Source organism: Lynx canadensis, chromosome A1 (genome assembly GCF_007474595.2).
Source record: "Lynx canadensis isolate LIC74 chromosome A1, mLynCan4.pri.v2, whole genome shotgun sequence".
NCBI lineage: Eukaryota > Metazoa > Chordata > Mammalia > Carnivora > Felidae > Lynx > Lynx canadensis.
In genome coordinates, this window is record NC_044303.2 from 234,067,542 (window position 1) to 234,085,944 (window position 18,403).

The 18,403-nt window shown below is 44.8% G+C and overlaps 1 protein-coding gene across 2 annotated transcripts in view; it reads right to left on the bottom strand.

Annotated features, from left to right (window-relative positions):
- Positions 1–8,001: 8,001 nt before the first annotated feature.
- Positions 8,002–18,403, bottom strand: part of MTRR (5-methyltetrahydrofolate-homocysteine methyltransferase reductase) — a 32,725-nt gene continuing 22,323 nt past the window's right edge. For both annotated transcript variants that reach the window (XM_030332677.1, XM_030332685.1), the window contains 6 exons: positions 17,660–17,702; positions 16,925–17,111; positions 13,365–13,483; positions 11,539–11,631; positions 11,271–11,453; positions 8,002–8,593 (listed from right to left, as the gene is read on the bottom strand). In XM_030332677.1, coding sequence (XP_030188537.1) covers positions 8,449–8,593; positions 11,271–11,453; positions 11,539–11,631; positions 13,365–13,483; positions 16,925–17,111; positions 17,660–17,702 — 770 coding nt within the window. In that variant the 3' untranslated portion in view covers positions 8,002–8,448. The remainder of the gene's footprint in view (positions 8,594–11,270; positions 11,454–11,538; positions 11,632–13,364; positions 13,484–16,924; positions 17,112–17,659; positions 17,703–18,403) is intronic.

The window sequence follows — 18,403 nt, forward strand, 5'->3', positions numbered from 1 at the left end:
GGGACAGAGAGAGAGAGGGAGACACAGAATCCCAAGCAGGCTCCAGGCTCTGAGCTGTCAGCACAGAGCCCAATGTGGGGCTCGAATCCACGAACTGTAAGATCCTGACCTGAGCTGAAGTTGGACGCTTAACCGTCTGAGCCCCCCAGACGCCCCTTTAGAAGTGTCCAGTTCTCGGTGAAATTAACAAAAATATTCAAACAAGTCCTGCCGTTCCTTCAGGCAAGAAAAGGCCAGCATCCTTTGTCCCCTGCCCTGACCTTCTGCCTTGAAATTTGATTATTTTCTTTCTGTGTGAATTTCCATTTACTTACATATTATTATCGCATAGTTAATGGTGTTCTCTACAAGGTCTGTGTGCTGATCTTCAAGGAACAATTTTAAAGCCTGAGTTTTACTATACGATTTTTATGGTTGAATCTGGATGTTTGTAAATATTTTCTATCTGATTTACTTGATTTAAAATCTCACATCCGAAAAAAAAAGTGGCTCAGGAACAAACATCATGTTACAGCAGAAAACAAAATCTTAGGAGCATCTCCGGTGGCCACGTTGAGGTTCAGATTGTAAATGCACTTCAAAGGCTGAGGTAGACTTTTCAACATTGGTTTTGGCTCCATGCAGAGCTTTGTGATGAACATCTTCAGCGGGGGGAGATGTTTCTTGGTTATACCCCTAGTTTAGAGCATTTCTCGCCTATATTATTTATAAGGAAAGGAATAAATTATTGTTTTCCAGATGTTATAGAAGTCATCGCGAAGGAAAACTTCCAGTGGCCGTCCGGAACAACAGAAATGAAGTAACTCAGGTTCTGTTTCCTTGTGTTTATAATGTCTATGCTACCATTTGAAATTTTGAATTTCTTGTTTACATGCAGCACTATGTAATTCTGAGGCTAGTACCCAGGGCAGGCTCTAACAATGCTGAACTCCTACACATTTCCTCCCAAAATAAATGCAGGAACTTTCACTCGTGGCTGGTGGGAATGCAAAATGAGACAGCTACCTCGGAAGACAGTCTGGCAGTTTCTTAGAATTTTAAGAAAAGAAAAATGAAATAAAAACTTAGTCTTTGACCCGGAAATCCCACTCCTATGTGTTTAACCAAGTGAATCAAAATCTTATGTTTACACAGATTTCCCTCAATAGGCGAATGAATAAACAGTCATATATTCATACAGCAGTATACTACTTAGTGATAAAAAGGAACCAGATATTAATTCACACAACTACATGGATGAATCTTAAAGACAGTTTGCCAAATTAAAGAAGACTTACCCAAAAAGTTACCTGTTGTATAATTCTAATCATATCACACAGTCTGGAAAAGGCAAAAATTATAGGTATTAAAAAGAGATCAGTGGGGGGTGCCTGCGTGGCTTAGTCAGTTATGATCACGGCCATGATCTCACCATTAGTGAGTTCGAGCCCCGCGTCGGATTCTGGGTCTCCCCATTGCTCTGCCCTTTCCCTGCTCATGCTCTGTCTCTCTCTCTCAAAAAATGAATAAACGTTAAAAGAAAAATTAAAAAAAAGATCAGTGGTTGTCAAGGGTTTGTTAATAAAAGCAATTAGCACTCTGGCAACAGGGCTTGTAATGTGTGAGAGTTAAGAAATGAAAATCAAGGGCACCTGCGGGGCTCGGGCAGTTCAGCGTCGACTCTTGATTTGGGGTCAAGTTGTGATCTCACGGTTCATGAGATCGAGCCCTGAGTCCCACTCTGTGCTGACAGTGCAGAACCTGCTTGGGATTCTCTCTCCTTCTCTCTCTCTCTCAAAACAAATAAATAAAACTTAAAAAAACATGGGCGACTGGGTGACTCGGTTGGTTAAGCATCTGACTTCGGCTCAGGTCATGATCTCGCGGTCCGTGAGTTCGAGCCCCATATCGGGCTTTGTGCTGACAGCTTGGAGCCTGGAGCCTGCTTCAGATTCTGTGTCTCCCTCTCTCTATTCCCCTCCCCTGCTCACACTCTCTCTCTCTCTCTCTCTGTCAAAACTAAACATTAAAAAATATTTTTAAAAAACCTAAAACTTAAAAAAAAAGAAATGAAAATCTAAGGACAACCAATCACAGTCAACTAGGCTATCCCCAAAAATACAACCACTTAAGCTATAGCCAACCAAATAATTTCCTCACTTTGCTTTCCTTTCTTTTCTAGAAAAGTCTTTCTCCTAGATCCTGTCTGTGGAGCACTCCTAACAACTTGTTTTGGTGCTGCCCGATTCGAATTGGTTTTTGTTCAAATAAAATCTTAGAATCTTCACTATGCCTCAGTTGATCTTTACCAGTGTATACAATGGAATATTATTCATCCACGAGGAGGAAAGAAATCCTACCATGTGTGACAACATGGATGAACATAGAGAACATTATGCTGAGATAAGCCTGACAGAGAAACACGAATACTATACAATCTCACTTAAATGTGGAATGTAAAAAAAAAAAAAAAAAACAAAAGGCCAAAGTCCTAGAAATGGAGAGTAGCCTGTGGTTGTCAGGGGCTGGAGGGTAAGGAAATGGGGAGACATTGGTCAAGGAGTCAAGTCTTCACTTATGAGATGAGTCAGTTCTGGGGAATCTAATGTACTGCGTGGTGACTACAATTAGTAGTACAGTATTGTATACTTGAAATTTGCTGAGAGTAAATCTTAAGTGTTCTCATTTCACACGCACACACACACACACAGATGGTAATCATATGAGGTGATGTGTTAACCTGATTGTGGTAATCACTTCACAAAATATATGTCTATCAGATCATCAGATTGCACAACTTATTCTCTTATTTGAGAGAGAGAGAGAGAAAGAGAGAGAGAGAGGGAGGGAGAGGATCCTAAACTGAAACCAAGAGCCACACGCTCAACCAAGCCACCCAGGGGCCCCTATATTTTCAATACATACAATTTTATTTGTTAATTATACCTTAATAAAGCTGAGAAAATCTTGAACAATTAACTTTGGCTTTCTGGTTTTCTATTGTATGTATTTTTTTCTATTTAATCCCATTCTTCTCTCATCTTGATAGATTCTTTTATATTCTTGGAGTTTAATTTACTGGTCATTTTCTAACTTACCAGTATTTGAGCTTACATCATGGACTTTTAAGCTTTTTTAATTTCATAATGTAACAATTTAGACCCACAGATTTAGACCCAGAGCACTGATTGAGTCATATACTACAAATTTAGGTATGTCCATTTTTTCACCAAAATGTTTTCTGATTCCCTTTGTGATTTTTCTTTGACTTGTGGGTCATTTTGTGTATTGCTTATTTTTCAAATATTTGGGTTTTTTTTCTAGTTTCATTTTAGTTCTTGACTTTGGTTAATTCTTAGAAAACCTGTTGTATAGTCTTCGTCTTTTTGAAAGTTGGTCTATTCTGGCCGATATTCAGTATAAACTAGAAAAGAACCCCTGTTTAGAAGGTATTGGTGTTATATAGGTCAACGAGGCCCATTGGTTTTGTTGCTTAAAATCTTCTAAATGTTAACTGTTTTGTCTTTTTGTCTGCTCATTCTCTCCACTACTAAGTGTGGTATTATATTTCCCAACTCAGATGTTGATTTTTTTTTTTTTTGAAGTTACTATTCAGTTTTTACTTCCCTTTGCTGCCGTTTTTAATTTTATTTATTTTTGAGAGCTAGAACAAGTAGGGGAGGGGCAGAGAGAGGAGGGGACAGGGGATCTGAAGCAGGCTCCGTACGGACAGCAGAGAGCCCAATGTGGGGCTCGAACCCATGAATTGTGAGAACATGACCTGGTCTGAAGGCAGCCGCTTGAGCAAGTGAGCCACTCGGGCGCCCGCCCAACTCAGATTTTAGATTTGGCCTTTCCTCCTTTTAGCTTTTCTGACAAGTGTATATATTTTGGAGGTTTGTTATTAGGTGCATATGTACTTAGGATTTTCAAGTCCTCCTTATTCATTCTAATCACCATGAACATATCTCCACTAGCGTTTCTTGAACTTTTCTTTTTATGTTGATTTCATTGCATCTGCTTTGTTTGCACAGAACGTCCTTTTCCAAGCTTTCAGACAGCGTGTCTCTTCTAAACAGCATCTGCATGGGTTTGCTTAATATTCTTTTATTTATTGGGCACCTGGGTGTCTCAGCCAGTTGAGCATCCCAACTGTTGATTTCAGCTCAGGTCATGATGTCATGGTTGTGGGATCGAGCCCCGTGTTGGGCTCTGCACTGAGCCTAGAGCTTGTTTGGTCCCCCCCCCCCCCCCCCCCCCCGTCCCTTCCTCCCTCCCTGTCTAGATAAATAAACATTTTTTAAAAAGGAAAAAAAATATTTTTACTTGTTTAGTACATTTAACGTAATTACTGAATCCTTGGTTGGTCCAGCATGCTCATTAGAAATAAAGCGAGGATGTAAGCTTTACAAGGCTTGGCTTTCCAGAAAATGTTACATTCGCTGTGTAATTTTGGTCACGCGAAGACATTCCATCATCTAAACAGCCCTCTTGTGTAAGTGATGCCCCCTTATGTAACACACGCATGTGCTGAATCTCAGCCAGGGCCTACGGTACCATGGAGGAACAGGGGAGATGGGCCTAGATTTCTCTGCACCTCCCCCACGTCCTCAAATTCCCTGCGCACCTGACGTTAGTAAAGGCAGATACTGGTTAAGATCTCTGACTCTCGTGACCCTTTCTATCATGTCAGCTCTCTATGAGATTTCGCTGTTCCAACCTGGGACCCCTTCAATTCAGTCTCGACCAGAGGAAGCTCTCAGGAGCGGAGCGAGATCAGGTCACTCCTCCAGCCAAGTGGCTTTCTAGACACTCAGAGGAAACGCCATCATCTCCAACAGTCTCAAGGCATGCACAGTCAGACCTCCCCTTGTCTCTTCTGTTCCTCACATTTGCGACACTGGCCTACATCAGGGCCCTTGTCCTGTCCCCTTGGCCTGAGGAAATCCACAATGGCTGGCTCCCTGTCTCTCTCAGGTCTTTCCCTTCCCAGTGAGGTTCTACTTGCCGGTACACGAGATCTCCTCCAGACCACTCTCTCCGTAGCCTCCACCTCCTTCTCAGACACGTATAACCGGTACGTCTATTTATTCGTTGCTGTCTCTCCTCAACGTAAGAACGCAAGCTTCCTGGGAACAGAGGCATTTCATCTGTTGTGTTCACTGCTGTAGCCACAGTACTTTGAGCAGTACCTGAAAAAGTATACTTTCAAGTATCTGTGAAGTGGATGAAATTCCCCTCTGGGTACCGTTCTGGTTGCACCCCACGGGTACATTTAGTCCTTCAAAAGAAATCCGCCCCAGATACTCCGTAATCCGTTTTTATTTCCTCCTACGCTATGGATCATTTGCAGGTGTTTAAAATTACGATGTTCTCAGTGGGTTACTTTTTATAGTTCATTTTTAACCCCCTAAGGGTCAGAGAACAATGCCTTATGTTATGCAACCTGTTTTCTCTTCTGGCCTCGTTCATAATCGATTTTAAGTTTCAGGTGTATTTCAAAGCAAGGAGGGTCCCAGTTTGTCGGATGTGGCACATACACCCAGTTTTCTAATTATCAAGCTCAAAGTCTCATGGTTTTTTTCTCAATCTGATTCAGTTTAGAATCCATCAGGACAGGCATACAGATGTGCTACACAGAGGGAAGAACCTCCTGGGCCCAGTCGGCTTTCTAGTGAGAAACCCCCATTGCAGAGAGCTACCCCAAGTTCTGGCTTTCACTCATCAGCGTTGTTACTGAAAGTAATGGGTCTGAGAGCGGCTCGTCAGAACAACTGAGGTTAGGAAGCATCTCTTACTGGTAACACCAGTGGTGCTCCAGATAGGACGGAATCTGGACAGAGTAATTCAGAGGGAGTCGCCACCCGCAAAGGTCAGACTATCTAGCAAGGCCCTTGGGTAGTGCCTGAGACTTAGCCCTAAAATAGCCCCGTGTCCCCACTGGGTTGGAGGGCAGCTCACGGCGTCAGGAGGAACAAAATCGTGCCCCTGGCACATCAAAACCACCTCGAAACTTTTCCTGGAAGACGCCGTGGACCATCTAGAGAGAGAGACCTGGAACCCCACGAAGCTGACGTAACAGGCTCCAGGAGCTGTCGTGTGTCGGATCGCGAACGCGCTTTTAATAAACACGGTACAGGATCTGAGCTGACACCTATCTTCACCATCACTCACTGGAGAGGCTGCGAGGGAGCTGACCGACCAGCTCTAACACCTGACACCCAGCAGCGTCTAACAGGACTAACCTGGAGGCCGTATGCAGACAAGACGGCTCAGGATGGGCTCCAGCGCCACCGGGGTGGCCTGTCGCTTTCTCTTTACAGGGCAGTTGTGGGTCACGGTATAGACAATATTGGCAGGGGAACACGAGCTCTTGTTACCTCTTGTTACAGTTTTCAAAAGTAAAGAACGTGGTGCTTTGCCCTTTTCAACGTTCTCGTCTTAAGTCCTTTTTGGCTGATATATACAAGCACGTGCTTATCATTAAGTCTGTAACTGGATTTGTTTGATAGGTTCTGTTTTTTTAGATTTGTTTAAATATAAATTTGTTATATATAATTCTAAATCTACAAAATAATAGATTAAATAGATTTGCTATAAAATATATGAAATAAGACTAGAGAATAATATAACAAACAGGCATAAAGCTTTATCAAATCTTAACATTATTTATTTTTCAAAATGACCAGGAACCTGTGGCAGGTACATTTGTTTTATAAATGCCAATCTCTCGAATAAAAAACCAGTGAACACCAGAGCCTAGAAAAATTAATCATACCCTTCTACGTTTTTTTTCTGTACTGACAAATTTTACAAGAATTTGTCACTGGGAGCTGTCGTAGGCTCTTGAGCGGCTGGAACAGCACACCAGACGGCGGGTGCCTTAGAAACCATCATTTCTCACGGTTCCGGAGGCTAGACATCCACGAGGAGGGTGCCGGTGGGGCCCGACTCTGGAGAGAGCCCTCTTCTGGCCACAGACTGCGGGCTTCGTGTCCCCCCTCCCCAGGCAGGAGCCAGGGGGGGCTCTGGGGGGTCTCTGTGTCAGGGTACTGATCCCATTCCTGAGGGCTCCACCCTCGTGACCCAAGTGCCTCCTAGAGGCCCCACCTCCTACTATCATCACAATGGAAGTTAACACGGGAACACATGAATGGGGGTGGGGGGATATAAATATCAGACCGCAGCAGGTATTTTTAGAACACAAGGACACTAATTTAAGTAGGTATTTTAAGCCTAGGACACAATTTGAGTGATAGCATGGGGTTAAAATAATGTAGAAAAACTAAAAAATATGCCAAAAGGAGCAGAGGAGATGAACCGGGGGGGGGGGGGGGAGGGGAAGGGGATGGAGGTGTAGTTTTACTAAAATATGTACTTGCTCACAGCTGTAAACTATGCAAATTTCCCTAAATTCTGGAACTATGATATTAAAAAGCAATTGTGGTAAGTCATATAAAATAGAATTTTAAAATATAGGTCACATTTTTAAAGTCATTTAAAAAAAAATCTCTGTAAGCATTACCTTAGTATTTTTTTTATCAGAAATATAGTCTTGGCAATAAATAATCATTTGATAAGGTTATACAGATCTTCCTTAACTTATAGTGAGGTTACAGCCCAACAAATCCATTCTAAGTTGAAAACCTCCTAAGTCGAAAAGCATTTAATCCGCCCAAGCTACCGAACGTCACCCCTCAGCCCGGCCTACCTCACACACGCGCCCGGACGGACGGGAGCCCTGAAGGTGCAGCTTAGTGCCGACCACCTCGATTTACCGGCGCTGCACCGAAAGAGACAAAACATTTGCGCGGGTACAGACGGTGGCCGGGCCTGGGGACTCCGCCATGTCCCGCAAACCGGAGAGCGAGACATCACTCGTCCCCGACCCGGGGAAAGAGCAAAACTCGAAATGTCAAGTCCACTTTCTACCGGATGCGAGCTGCTCTCACCCACCGTAAGGTCAAAACGTCGGACGTCAGGGACTGTGTCCACAAGTAATCACACACCACACACGGTTCATTTTAATACATGAATATTCTTCACGGTAGAGTTCACGTAAGAATAAATTATTTTCACCTTGTTTATAAAAACTGCCACATTAAGTTCACGAGCTTTAACTATCACCCGCTCGGCTCTAGGGCCCACGCCCTGTCCTGGGAAGCCTCGTCGCGTACAGACAGACGCCCTGTGAACGGACGGAGGGACCTGTGACGTTCCCCAGGACGCAGTGGCCGGCCCGGGAGGTGCCAGTGTAGGGGCTGAAGCGCGCGGTGTGCTGAGCGGAAGGGGCATTTACGGAAAACCAAACCGGAAGTCTGCCGTAAGGGGAAGTGATCCACTCCTGCCCTACCTCCTCCAAGAAACCTTTTTTAGTTTAGTTTTAAAAATTCAAAGTCTCAGTTTCAGTAAAATTGTCTTTTAGTGCTTTCAGCCAAAAAAGCACCACTCTTTTCTTTTCTTTTGATTTTATGACCAAATATCTTGAAGGTACCGTTTTTCTTCTTTTAAAGTAGCCAATGTTTTCATTGCCTCTAGTTTCTCAACTCCAGTCTCTTTGCTTATTATCTCCACAAGGGTATCATTGACATCTTTGGCCATATTCTTTGCATCTCTAGAAAAAGGAATAATAGCGTCAGTGTTTAGGAAACAAGAACTTTCACCGAAGCTTCTGTAATTCACAAATCTAATCCCACGGACTCCACCGTCACCCACCCTGGTCCTCCCTCTGTCTCTCTGGGAAGCGACCCAACAGGTGCCCCAGCCTGTCAGCTGTCAGGCCTTCACCAGTGACCCATCCAAACCTCAGAGCTGATCACTGCCAGCTGGAAACCCTCAAAGGCGCCCCTGCTCCAGGAGCAGCCAAGTCCAAGGTCTCAGGACCCCATAAACCTAGCTCTGCTCATGGCCCTCATCCCCCCACTTCATTCCCCGGGCACACAGAGGAACTTGCATTCCCAAGGGCAACCAGGTTTCCACCTACAAGCCTTCATATGGACACGCACATGCCTGTGCACACGCACGCGTGTGCGCGCGCGCGCATACACACACACACACACACAAATATTAACAGACACATTAACTGTGGGCCTGGCTCTAAGTGCTTCGACATGTTTTAGCCTATTCACTTATAGGACAGGGTGAGGTGACCCTCCTGTGCCCCTGCAGTCCCCTCCAACCACCTGCTGATGTGGCTTTCCCAGCAGGGAGTAAGCTGTTTGGGGGCAGGGAATGGGCTGCACTTATCACTCCACATCTGAACCGTGCCAGCCAGGACGCTGGTGGCACCTGGGTGGCTCAGTCAGTTAAGCGTCTGAGTCTTGATTTTGGCTCAGGTCATGATGTTGCAGCTCGCGGGATCGAGCCTCATGTTGGGTTCTGCGCTGACGGCATGGGGGCTACTTGGGATTCTCTTTCTCTCTCTCCGTCCCTCCCTATCTGCCCTCCCCCACTCGCTCACGCACCTGCACACATGCGCTCTTAAAAACAAACAAGTTAAAAAAAAAACAAAGTGTCAGGCAGGACTCCAAGATGTCGGGAACAGAACCTGTCCTGCCCTTGCGGTAACACTTCTTGAGAAAGGCGTCTCCAGGGGCCACCTCGACTTGGTCGTGCTCTCCCCTCCACCACTGCCCCGGAGTTTTCATCCCCACAGCCCTTCCCCATGGCGCCTGTGGCTGCCAGCTGCCACACCTCCTGGTCTCCACTGTCCTCTTGACTGTCAGCAGCACAAGGCTCCCGGCTTGGGACAGTGGTCCCTGGGCTGAGGGACAAGATCACTCCTGCTGAGGGGTTGGTCCGCATGAGGGCACCACGGGGTCTCGTCCTGAGCCCCGACCACAGACCACCATGATGCACATTATCAACTCCACTGCACAGATGGGAAAGTGAGGCACCAGTAATGAGTAAAGAACTATTCCTGAGTTAACATTTTAAAACTCTGGACATGTAAGATATCCCCCAAGTTCTCAATTATCAGTTATCCTTAGACTTGTGCAACTGACTTTGCCTCTAGTAGTTCGAGCTGCATCTAAAACTCCAGCCTATTCCTCATCATTGACAGCTCTACACTCTCCAAAGTGAAGGTCAAATACTTCTCTAAAAGCTAAATGAAAATGTAAACCAACATCATGTCCAGAATCTCTGCCTTTATCAACCAAAAGCAGAGAGTCAAAAATCCATTAATAGGTCACAAAATCAACTCAGCGGTCAAAACCAATTTTTTTAACAATAAGACAGAACAGACGTTATCACAACAGGTCATGAGAAGTCAATAGAAAAAGCTCTGTTTTATAAAACCTGTTTCAATTATATCTATTCCAGATCACCGTACCAGTATTTCTTCTTCGGTATCACAGTTTAAAAACAAAACAAAACAAACAAACAAAAAAACCTGACTTGGTGATTTACAACATGTTTTAAACACCAGGGATGTGGGGGCACCTGGGTGGCTCAGTCGGTTAAGCATCCAACTTCGGCTCAGGTCATGATCTCATGTCTTGTGGGTTCGAGCCCCGCGTCGGGCTCTGTGCTGACAGCTCAGAGCCTGGAGCCTGTCTTGGATTCTGTGTCTCCCTCTCTCTCTGCGCCTCCCTGGCTCACACCCTGTCTTTCTCTCTCAAAAATAAATAAAAATTTAAAAATAAATAAATAAATGCCAGGGATGTGTTAGAATTAAAAACAACTACTTCTCACTTCAAAAGTCCTTTCTATTTAGCAGTTTTTTTTAATTCCACTGACAAGTTGGTAAGTTCCCCAAATTTTTATTTTTTATGGCAATTTTGGGATTTCTATAATAGATCTTGCTTCAAAAAGTAAATAAAACTTAACAAAGAAAATTCCTGGCTTAGGTCAACTTTGACATAAATTATGCCTTGAAAAAAAGGATCTTTAGATTCACATTCTCAGAGTAAAAAACCAGAGTTTTCCTTAGTTAGGTCAGCTGCACACATCACATATTCTTGGATACAACAAAATCAGTCCTGAGACTGCAAGTTCAATGATTAACGTCTTAATACCAAAAAGAACTTCTAGAGGCTAAAACATGTATTTAATACGGCACACGGCATTCTGAAAAGCAAGGATTAATTTTCACTTCTATTTCTCGGATAATGACAACATCTTGGCTGCTAAATGTATGTTAAAATCATTTTAGAACTTGTATTCCTATTCCTGTACTTAGGAATCAAATCAGTCATCCCTACCCACCTAGGTTAACAGTCCCTGGTTCACTTAATAAGTATCATCAACTGTCTTCGCCGACCCGGCCCCTGAGCCTGACGGCCACTCACCCACACACGTAAATGTAGCCGCTCTCCTGAAGAAGGACCCTGGCCACCTGCTTGCTGTGAAGCCACATGTTGTCTTGCACATACTTCACTGGGGCTTCCTCCTCCCCGACAGGAGCATCTCTCGAGAAGGAAACCTTCAAGTGAGTTAGGATCCCACGCTTATAGAAGTGTCGGAGCTCTTCTCTGAAATACGGTATATGAGTTAATTGAAAGTTCATCCTTTCAAGCTGAGAAAGCCTGGAATCAGAATACTAGAATTGTGTCGTACCTGAATAAATAATCCCTTTCCTTATGTCGGCAGCCAAAAAACAACCACATTGCTCCGAAGTGTCCCTCTGGATGTTGTTCTTGGAGTTTCTCTCTACGTGAGAAAGAAAGTGGAGATGTTGGACATAAAGAATATGTAAAACCGGGGTGCCTGGGCAGCTCAGCCGGTTAAGCGTCCGACTTCGGCTCAGGTCATGATCTCACGGTTCATGGATTCGAGCCCCGCATCGGGCTCTGTGCTGACAGCTCAGAGCCCGGAGCCTGCTTTGGATTCTGTGTCTCCCTCTCTCTCTGCCCCTCCCCCATTCACATTTTGTCCCTCAAAAATAAACAAGCATTAATATATATATATATATATATATATGTATATATATTTTATGTATATAAAATATATATACATATATGTAAAACCAAGCTATTAGGTCAGGAAATACCCCCAAGAAACCGAGGCAGGGTTTGCAGTCACTGAGTGACCACTGTGCCATGTTCCCAGGGATCCCCGGTCCCTCCAGCAGCCGCTACAACAGGCATTACCTGTGGGCTGCAGGCACCTACGAGCATTTCGTGGGGATCTAGGAGGATGACCCAGAACATCACAGTGTGACACCTACACTGACTTCTACATTCAATATTGATAGCGACTCTGAATAAAATTAACTCTCAATTAATGGAATGGAAACGTGGCCCCGGGCTTTAAGCAGGAGAACGATCTGCTGAGAACTGTTTCAGAAATGACACAGCGATGAGACGAGCCGGCCACGTCTGCCCTTCCTCTCTGCTTCCTTGAGGAAAAACCGAAAACAAAGTAAAAACAACAATTGTTCATGAGGGGCGCCTGGGTGGCGCAGTCGGTTAAGCGTCCGACTTCAGCCAGGTCACGATCTCGCGGTCCGTGAGTTCGAGCCCCGCGTCGGGCTCTGGGCTGATGGCTCGGAGCCTGGAGCCTGTTTCCGATTCTGTGTCTCCCTCTCTCTCTCTGCCCCTCCCCCGTTCATGCTCTGTCTCTCTCTGTCCCGAAAATAAATAAACGTTGAAAAAAAAAATTAAAAAAAAAAAAAAGAATTGTTCATGATTTCACAGACAGGGAGAGAAGGACAACTTGTTTTACATCAAATAGTTCTATACAGGGGCGCCTGGGTGGCGCAGTCGGTTAAGCGTCCGACTTCAGCCAGGTCACGATCTCGCGGTCCGTGAGTTCGAGCCCCGCGTCGGGCTCTGGGCTGATGGCTCAGAGCCTGGAGCCTGTTTCCGATTCTGTGTCTCCCTCTCTCTCTGCCCCTCCCCCGTTCATGCTCTGTCTCTCTCTGTCCCAAAAAAAATAAATAAACGTTAAAAAAAAAAAAAAAATAGTTCTATACGGATACGAAGACACATCTATTCAGATCAATCTGCTGAAAATTACTGACGTTTGGGTTTAACTTTGAACCTCTGGTGTAAGCGAATCTCCGTCAGTAGCAGTATTATCTAGTTAAGGGACACATGGGACAGTGCGCACATCATCACAACAGAAAGTGGTGCCTGAAATCTGTCCCCAACTACACGTTATAAACTATGTGCAGCTGGGGGAAAAAAAAGAAAAAGTGCTGCCGTAAAAAGGGAGCTTCTAACACAAAACGAAACCTCTGGGAGACAGCAGATTTACTTTTCCCATGGTGACAAATTACGCTATGTGATCACACATTTGATAATAATTTAAAAAAAAAAAAATTTTACAACCCAAGTCCAATATCCAAAAAAGTCAGTGCGGAAACAAAAAAGGTGCTCTGTTGTATTTCTAGCCAGTATCACAAGGGATACATTTTCTCACTAGTCAAAGAAAGCACACACCTGTGTTGCAGGAAACCAATGAAGGGCGCTATGCCAGTTCCCGGACCCACCATTATGACGGGGGCGGCGGGGTCACTCGGTAAGTGGAAAAAACCGGTCGTTCGAGGAGAGATGGAGATCTGGAATATTAAACCAATGCTCGTGAGTCCGAAAGAAAACCTAGACAAAGGTACGTAAGCAAGATGATCTTTGCTAGAGAAATTAAACAGCAGCATCAGATCTTACTGAAACCGTGAACATTTCCACCACCAAAGAGAAAAACACAAGCCTGTCTTGCAAAGTTTTACTTTCCGTCGAAATCAAAGGTGCTTTAAAAATGACAGGTATATTTTGAAGGTAGAACACTGAACAGATACAATCACATTCTTGTCCTGGGCCCGTGGATAAGATCTGCTTTCTAGTAGCCAACCCATTATATATATCCTGGAGAAATGCACGAAAACCTGAAGACAGGATTCTCTGTGTTCGCACACGAAGGGGCAACGAAGATTAACAAGATGGAGTGAAAGTTTCCAGTGCAAATTAGGCAACTGAAGGAAAAAGCAGAGGGTTGCTCCAAAGATGCTAGAGAATTGTGCTGTATTTGTTAATCTGGGGTCAATGTTATCTGTCTGCAAAAGGGGAAGAATAAATAAGCCGAATACGCAGATAAATACAACCTTTTTGTTAAAATTTCCAAAGATGGTTCTTCTAAACTCTGTGCCAGAAATACTTACAAGGAATCAACTTCTAAATATATTTCAGTTCCAGTCTCACTTTGCTCTGCGCAGAAGTTATACCGGGTAATGGGAAACCGCTCTACACATCCATGTGTAATTATAGACGTTTTCTCCTTCGGTGGAAGGAAAATCATACGAGGTTCATCAACGGGATGAACACCGTACTTTTTAAACAAAGAACCAGCAGAGCTGTGAGTGAATGCGTGCTCTCATTCTAGTCATTAACGTTACCTTGGCCTTGACTCATTCACGTATGAGTCTCCCTGCCGGTACTCAACAGGACAAGCACTATGGATACAGAAATGAACAAAACAAGATCCCTGTCTCCGAGGACTTACATTTTCGGAACAAGAGACGATAATCAGACATTTGTCCGTAAAATGACTGGTAATAAGACCCGTGAGGCAAAACAAAACAGGATACACCGGGTATGACAGGAGTGTGTTGGTGACAGGGACTGCAAGGCAACCAGCATCGGTCCACTCTTGCTGCAGCAGACCCCACACGGCTCACAACACCTCCACACATGTCTTCCTGGCTCTCCTGTAAGGCTACGGGTTGGCTATAGCTCTCTGCACCACAGACCAACTTCACCCACTTCCAAGCCCCAGCAGCGTCCCTGACCCGTGACGTCCCGTCCTCCTATCACAGCCGCACCGGCAGGGAGCTCCCGCCGGGCCAGGCACGCATCCTGTCCGCTCGCGCCTCATGGCGTGATCTGGCCACACACCGTCGGGAGGGGCGGTCCACGCCTCCCAGGGACAGGCGGCGTCTGTCACAGTTGTCCCATCTACCGGCGCGGGGAGGGTGTGGGGTGGGTCACGTGACCCTTAACAGTCTCTACACTTCCTAATAAAACGTGTGCTAAGCAGCACAGTTGAAATCGTATCCTTTTCCCGGTACTTCTAATGCCTCAACGCTGAGGAGCCTACAATAAAAGATCTGTTAAAGCGGAGAAAGGAGCAAGAAAAGGGTGGAAGGGAGGAAAGACTGTGTAAAAGGCACCTGTGCTGAGTGGCTGTGATATGTGTGGCGCACACATGTTCAACTTTCTGGAGATCATCTCTTTTCATAGGATCGTACGACATAGTACGGTCCTGTCGGTATTGTAGTATTTCTTTTCAAAACCGGGGTGCCTGGGTGGCCTAGTCAGTTGAGGATCCGACTTTGGCTCAGGTCATGATCTCTCAGCTCATGAGTTGGAGCCCCGCGTCCGGCTCTATGCTGACAGCTCAGAGCCTGGAGCCTGCTGCATATTCTGTGTCTCCCTCTTTCTCTCTGCTCACGCCCTATCTCTCTCCTTCAAAAATAAACATTAAAAAAAATATTTTTAATTAAAAAAAATAAAAAGAACAACAGTGTGTTAGGTTAATATTTTGTTGATGCGTGAACCCAGGAGTACAGGGCGCAGGGGAGGAGACGGGGTCTCTCTCTCAGACGCCTCCGTCCAGGCAGCAGCCTGGCAAAATACCGCAGTAAAGGGCAACTTCAAGCAGCAGTTTCCCACAAGCCCTCTCAAGTATACACCGAGCCTTACTACCCCCTCAGGGCACGAACTCTTCCACTGCAATAACTTACAACGACCACATCCGTCCTAAGATAAGGCTACAGATGACAGGTACATTTTTTTTCAATACCACAGAGAAAGACGACTTCGTGATAAAGCCTGAAATGTTTTGTTTAATTTCAACCATCCTCGTGGGCGAGCAGGGACTTTAAACTGTTCCTTTCGCCACAGTCTTGAGTGAGATTCTGCCCATGCTGTATCAAAACACGAAGGATGGGCACTAAGTCCAGATGTAAAAGTGTCCACAGTTCACAAAATCGAGTCACATTTTTCTCCCGTGTGTTTAAAAAGCCATTTTGCGGGGCACCTGGGTGGCTCGGTCGGTTAAGCGTCTGACTTCGGCTCAGGTCATGATCTCACCGTCTGTGAGTTCGAGCCCCGCGTCGGGCTCTGTGCTGACAGCTCAGAGCCTGGAGCCTGTTTCAGATTCTGTGTCTCCCTCTCTCTCTGCCCCCCCCCCCCCTGTTCACGCTCTGTCTCTCTCTGTCTCAAAAATAAATAAACGTTAAAAAAAAAAAAATTAAAAAAAAAAAAAAAAAAAAAGAAAAAAAAAAGCCATTTTGCCACATTATGCCTTCACATTAACAGCACTAATTCGAATTCTATACCACATCTGTGACAAAAAGGGAAGAAATAGGATGAAACTCTAGTACCCTAGGGGTGCCTGGGTGGCTCAGTCAGGTGGGCGTCTGACTCCAGCTCAGGTCACAATCTCACAATTCATGGGTTCGAGCCCCACGTCGGGCCCTGTGCAGAAAGCGTGGAGCCTGGAGCCTGCTCTGGATTCTGTCTCCCTCTCTCTCTCTCAAAAGTAAATAAACATTAAAAAAAATTAAAAAAACAAAAAAAAAAAACAACCTCTAGTACCCCAAAACTAAAGGCTATAAAATTAATCTCTGAGTGTCGACTGACTCCAAGTTAAGGACTTATCTGGGACACAGGCTCTGGCCTGCACACCTCAACACCAGCCTTCAGTATGGTCCTAGACTCTTCCTGTGCCAACTGGCAGGAAAGGCCTTCTTTTCTACAAACAGGACAAGGAAGGAGAAAAGACTGTATTTTACAAAATTCATACTTTAAATATTTGAGAGAGACATGGAACGCAGGTAATGTTTTCCTGACTTCCCAGGAAAGAGATTTTAAAATTCAAGTATGGCAAAAATGTTCCCTTGAATAAACTGCACAGTAACGGACGATGCCAGGAAAGACCACGTTGTTTTTTCAAATCAGGTAAACAGCATTTTAAGAACGCCCACACTGCACACTCCCGGTACCTCAGGAGCAGGGGCTGGCCCGCCTTCTGCAGGGGACACCTGCGTGTCTGGACAAAGGATGGACGCGACCACCATGGCCAGCCAGCCTGTGCACACGCCCCTCCGCAGGACCTCCATCGTGGTGGGAGACAAAAACTCCACGACGTTGAAAACGAAATGAAGCTTCCCCGGGTGAGACAGATTTGAGCTGCAGAGACACACAGGTTACTTTTAAACTTTGTATCAGGACTGATCATCCAGGCTACACTCAGCCTTTCTTACTGGACACAGGGAGGTTTCTTTCTGGGCTCTAAGCTGCCTTCTAACTCCTCAGGGAAAAGCGATCTGTTGCTCCTTAAAAGCTCCCCTCCACTTGCCCCCCATCTCGTGAGATTCCAATTCCCTGTTTGCTTCGAGACTCCGTAAGATCTCTGCAACCTTTCATCTCTTCACTGGCGGCCTCTGCTACCCAGCGAAGGTGGCCTGGCCCAGCACTCCAGGCAGCAGGTGAGGTCCGGGCAACTGTGGCCTCATGTGGGGGAATGTGGTTGCAGCCCAGGGACTAAATGTGGTTGTGCTCCTGCAGGACCAGAGTCCCAAGACGGGTGTCCTTCATTCCCTATCGTGTCCCTGCTATTGTCTTCCACAAATCAGGTTAAACTTCCACCGGGTGAATTTGGAACTAGTAAGGATTTAGAAGTCGGAGATTCACAATATTTTGGGAGAGACATGCTATGTGTTAGTAAATATCAGTACCTTGCACACGAATATGGTCTGGGCTGGAGCTTAGGAAGATGCTCTAGAAAAAAGAAAATGAAAACAAGCAATGAATTCACTGCTACTGAAAAAAAAATTATATGTAAGGGTTTGTCAAAATTCAAGTCTGAGTTTGATGCCTATTTTTTATTTCGAATACCCAAAATAACATGTTTGCATTTAAATCATAACTTTTTTTATTTTTTATTTTTTTATTTTTCAATATATGAAATTTACTGTCAAATTGGTTTCCATACAACACCCAGTGCTCATCCCAAAAGGTGCCCTCCTCAATACCCATCACCTACCCTCCCCTCCCTCCCACCCCCCATCAGCCCTCAGTTTGTTCTCAGTTTTTAAGAGTCTCTTATGCTTTGGCTCTCTCCCACTCTAAATCATATTTTAGAGCATGTGTAAATTCACTGTGACTAAGCAAATTATGACTGAATACTTTTTCCAATTCCTCACATTAAAAACCAGACACGTGGCATTCCTTTAACTGGAAATCAGTGTGTCTTTCTAAGGCTAGCTTCTTAACCCAAAGGATAATAGAAGCATCCATGAAGGGGCTTCAGAATCAAGAAACTCATTAAATTCGCTATGTGTGTGCAGTTTTCTGAGAAGTGTCCAGAGTTTTCATATTTCAAATAAGATCATGACCCCCAAAAGATTAAGGGTGTTAAGGATTATGGGAAATACTGAGGCTTGAAATATTTTTCCTTCTTATATTTATATAGTAAGAAG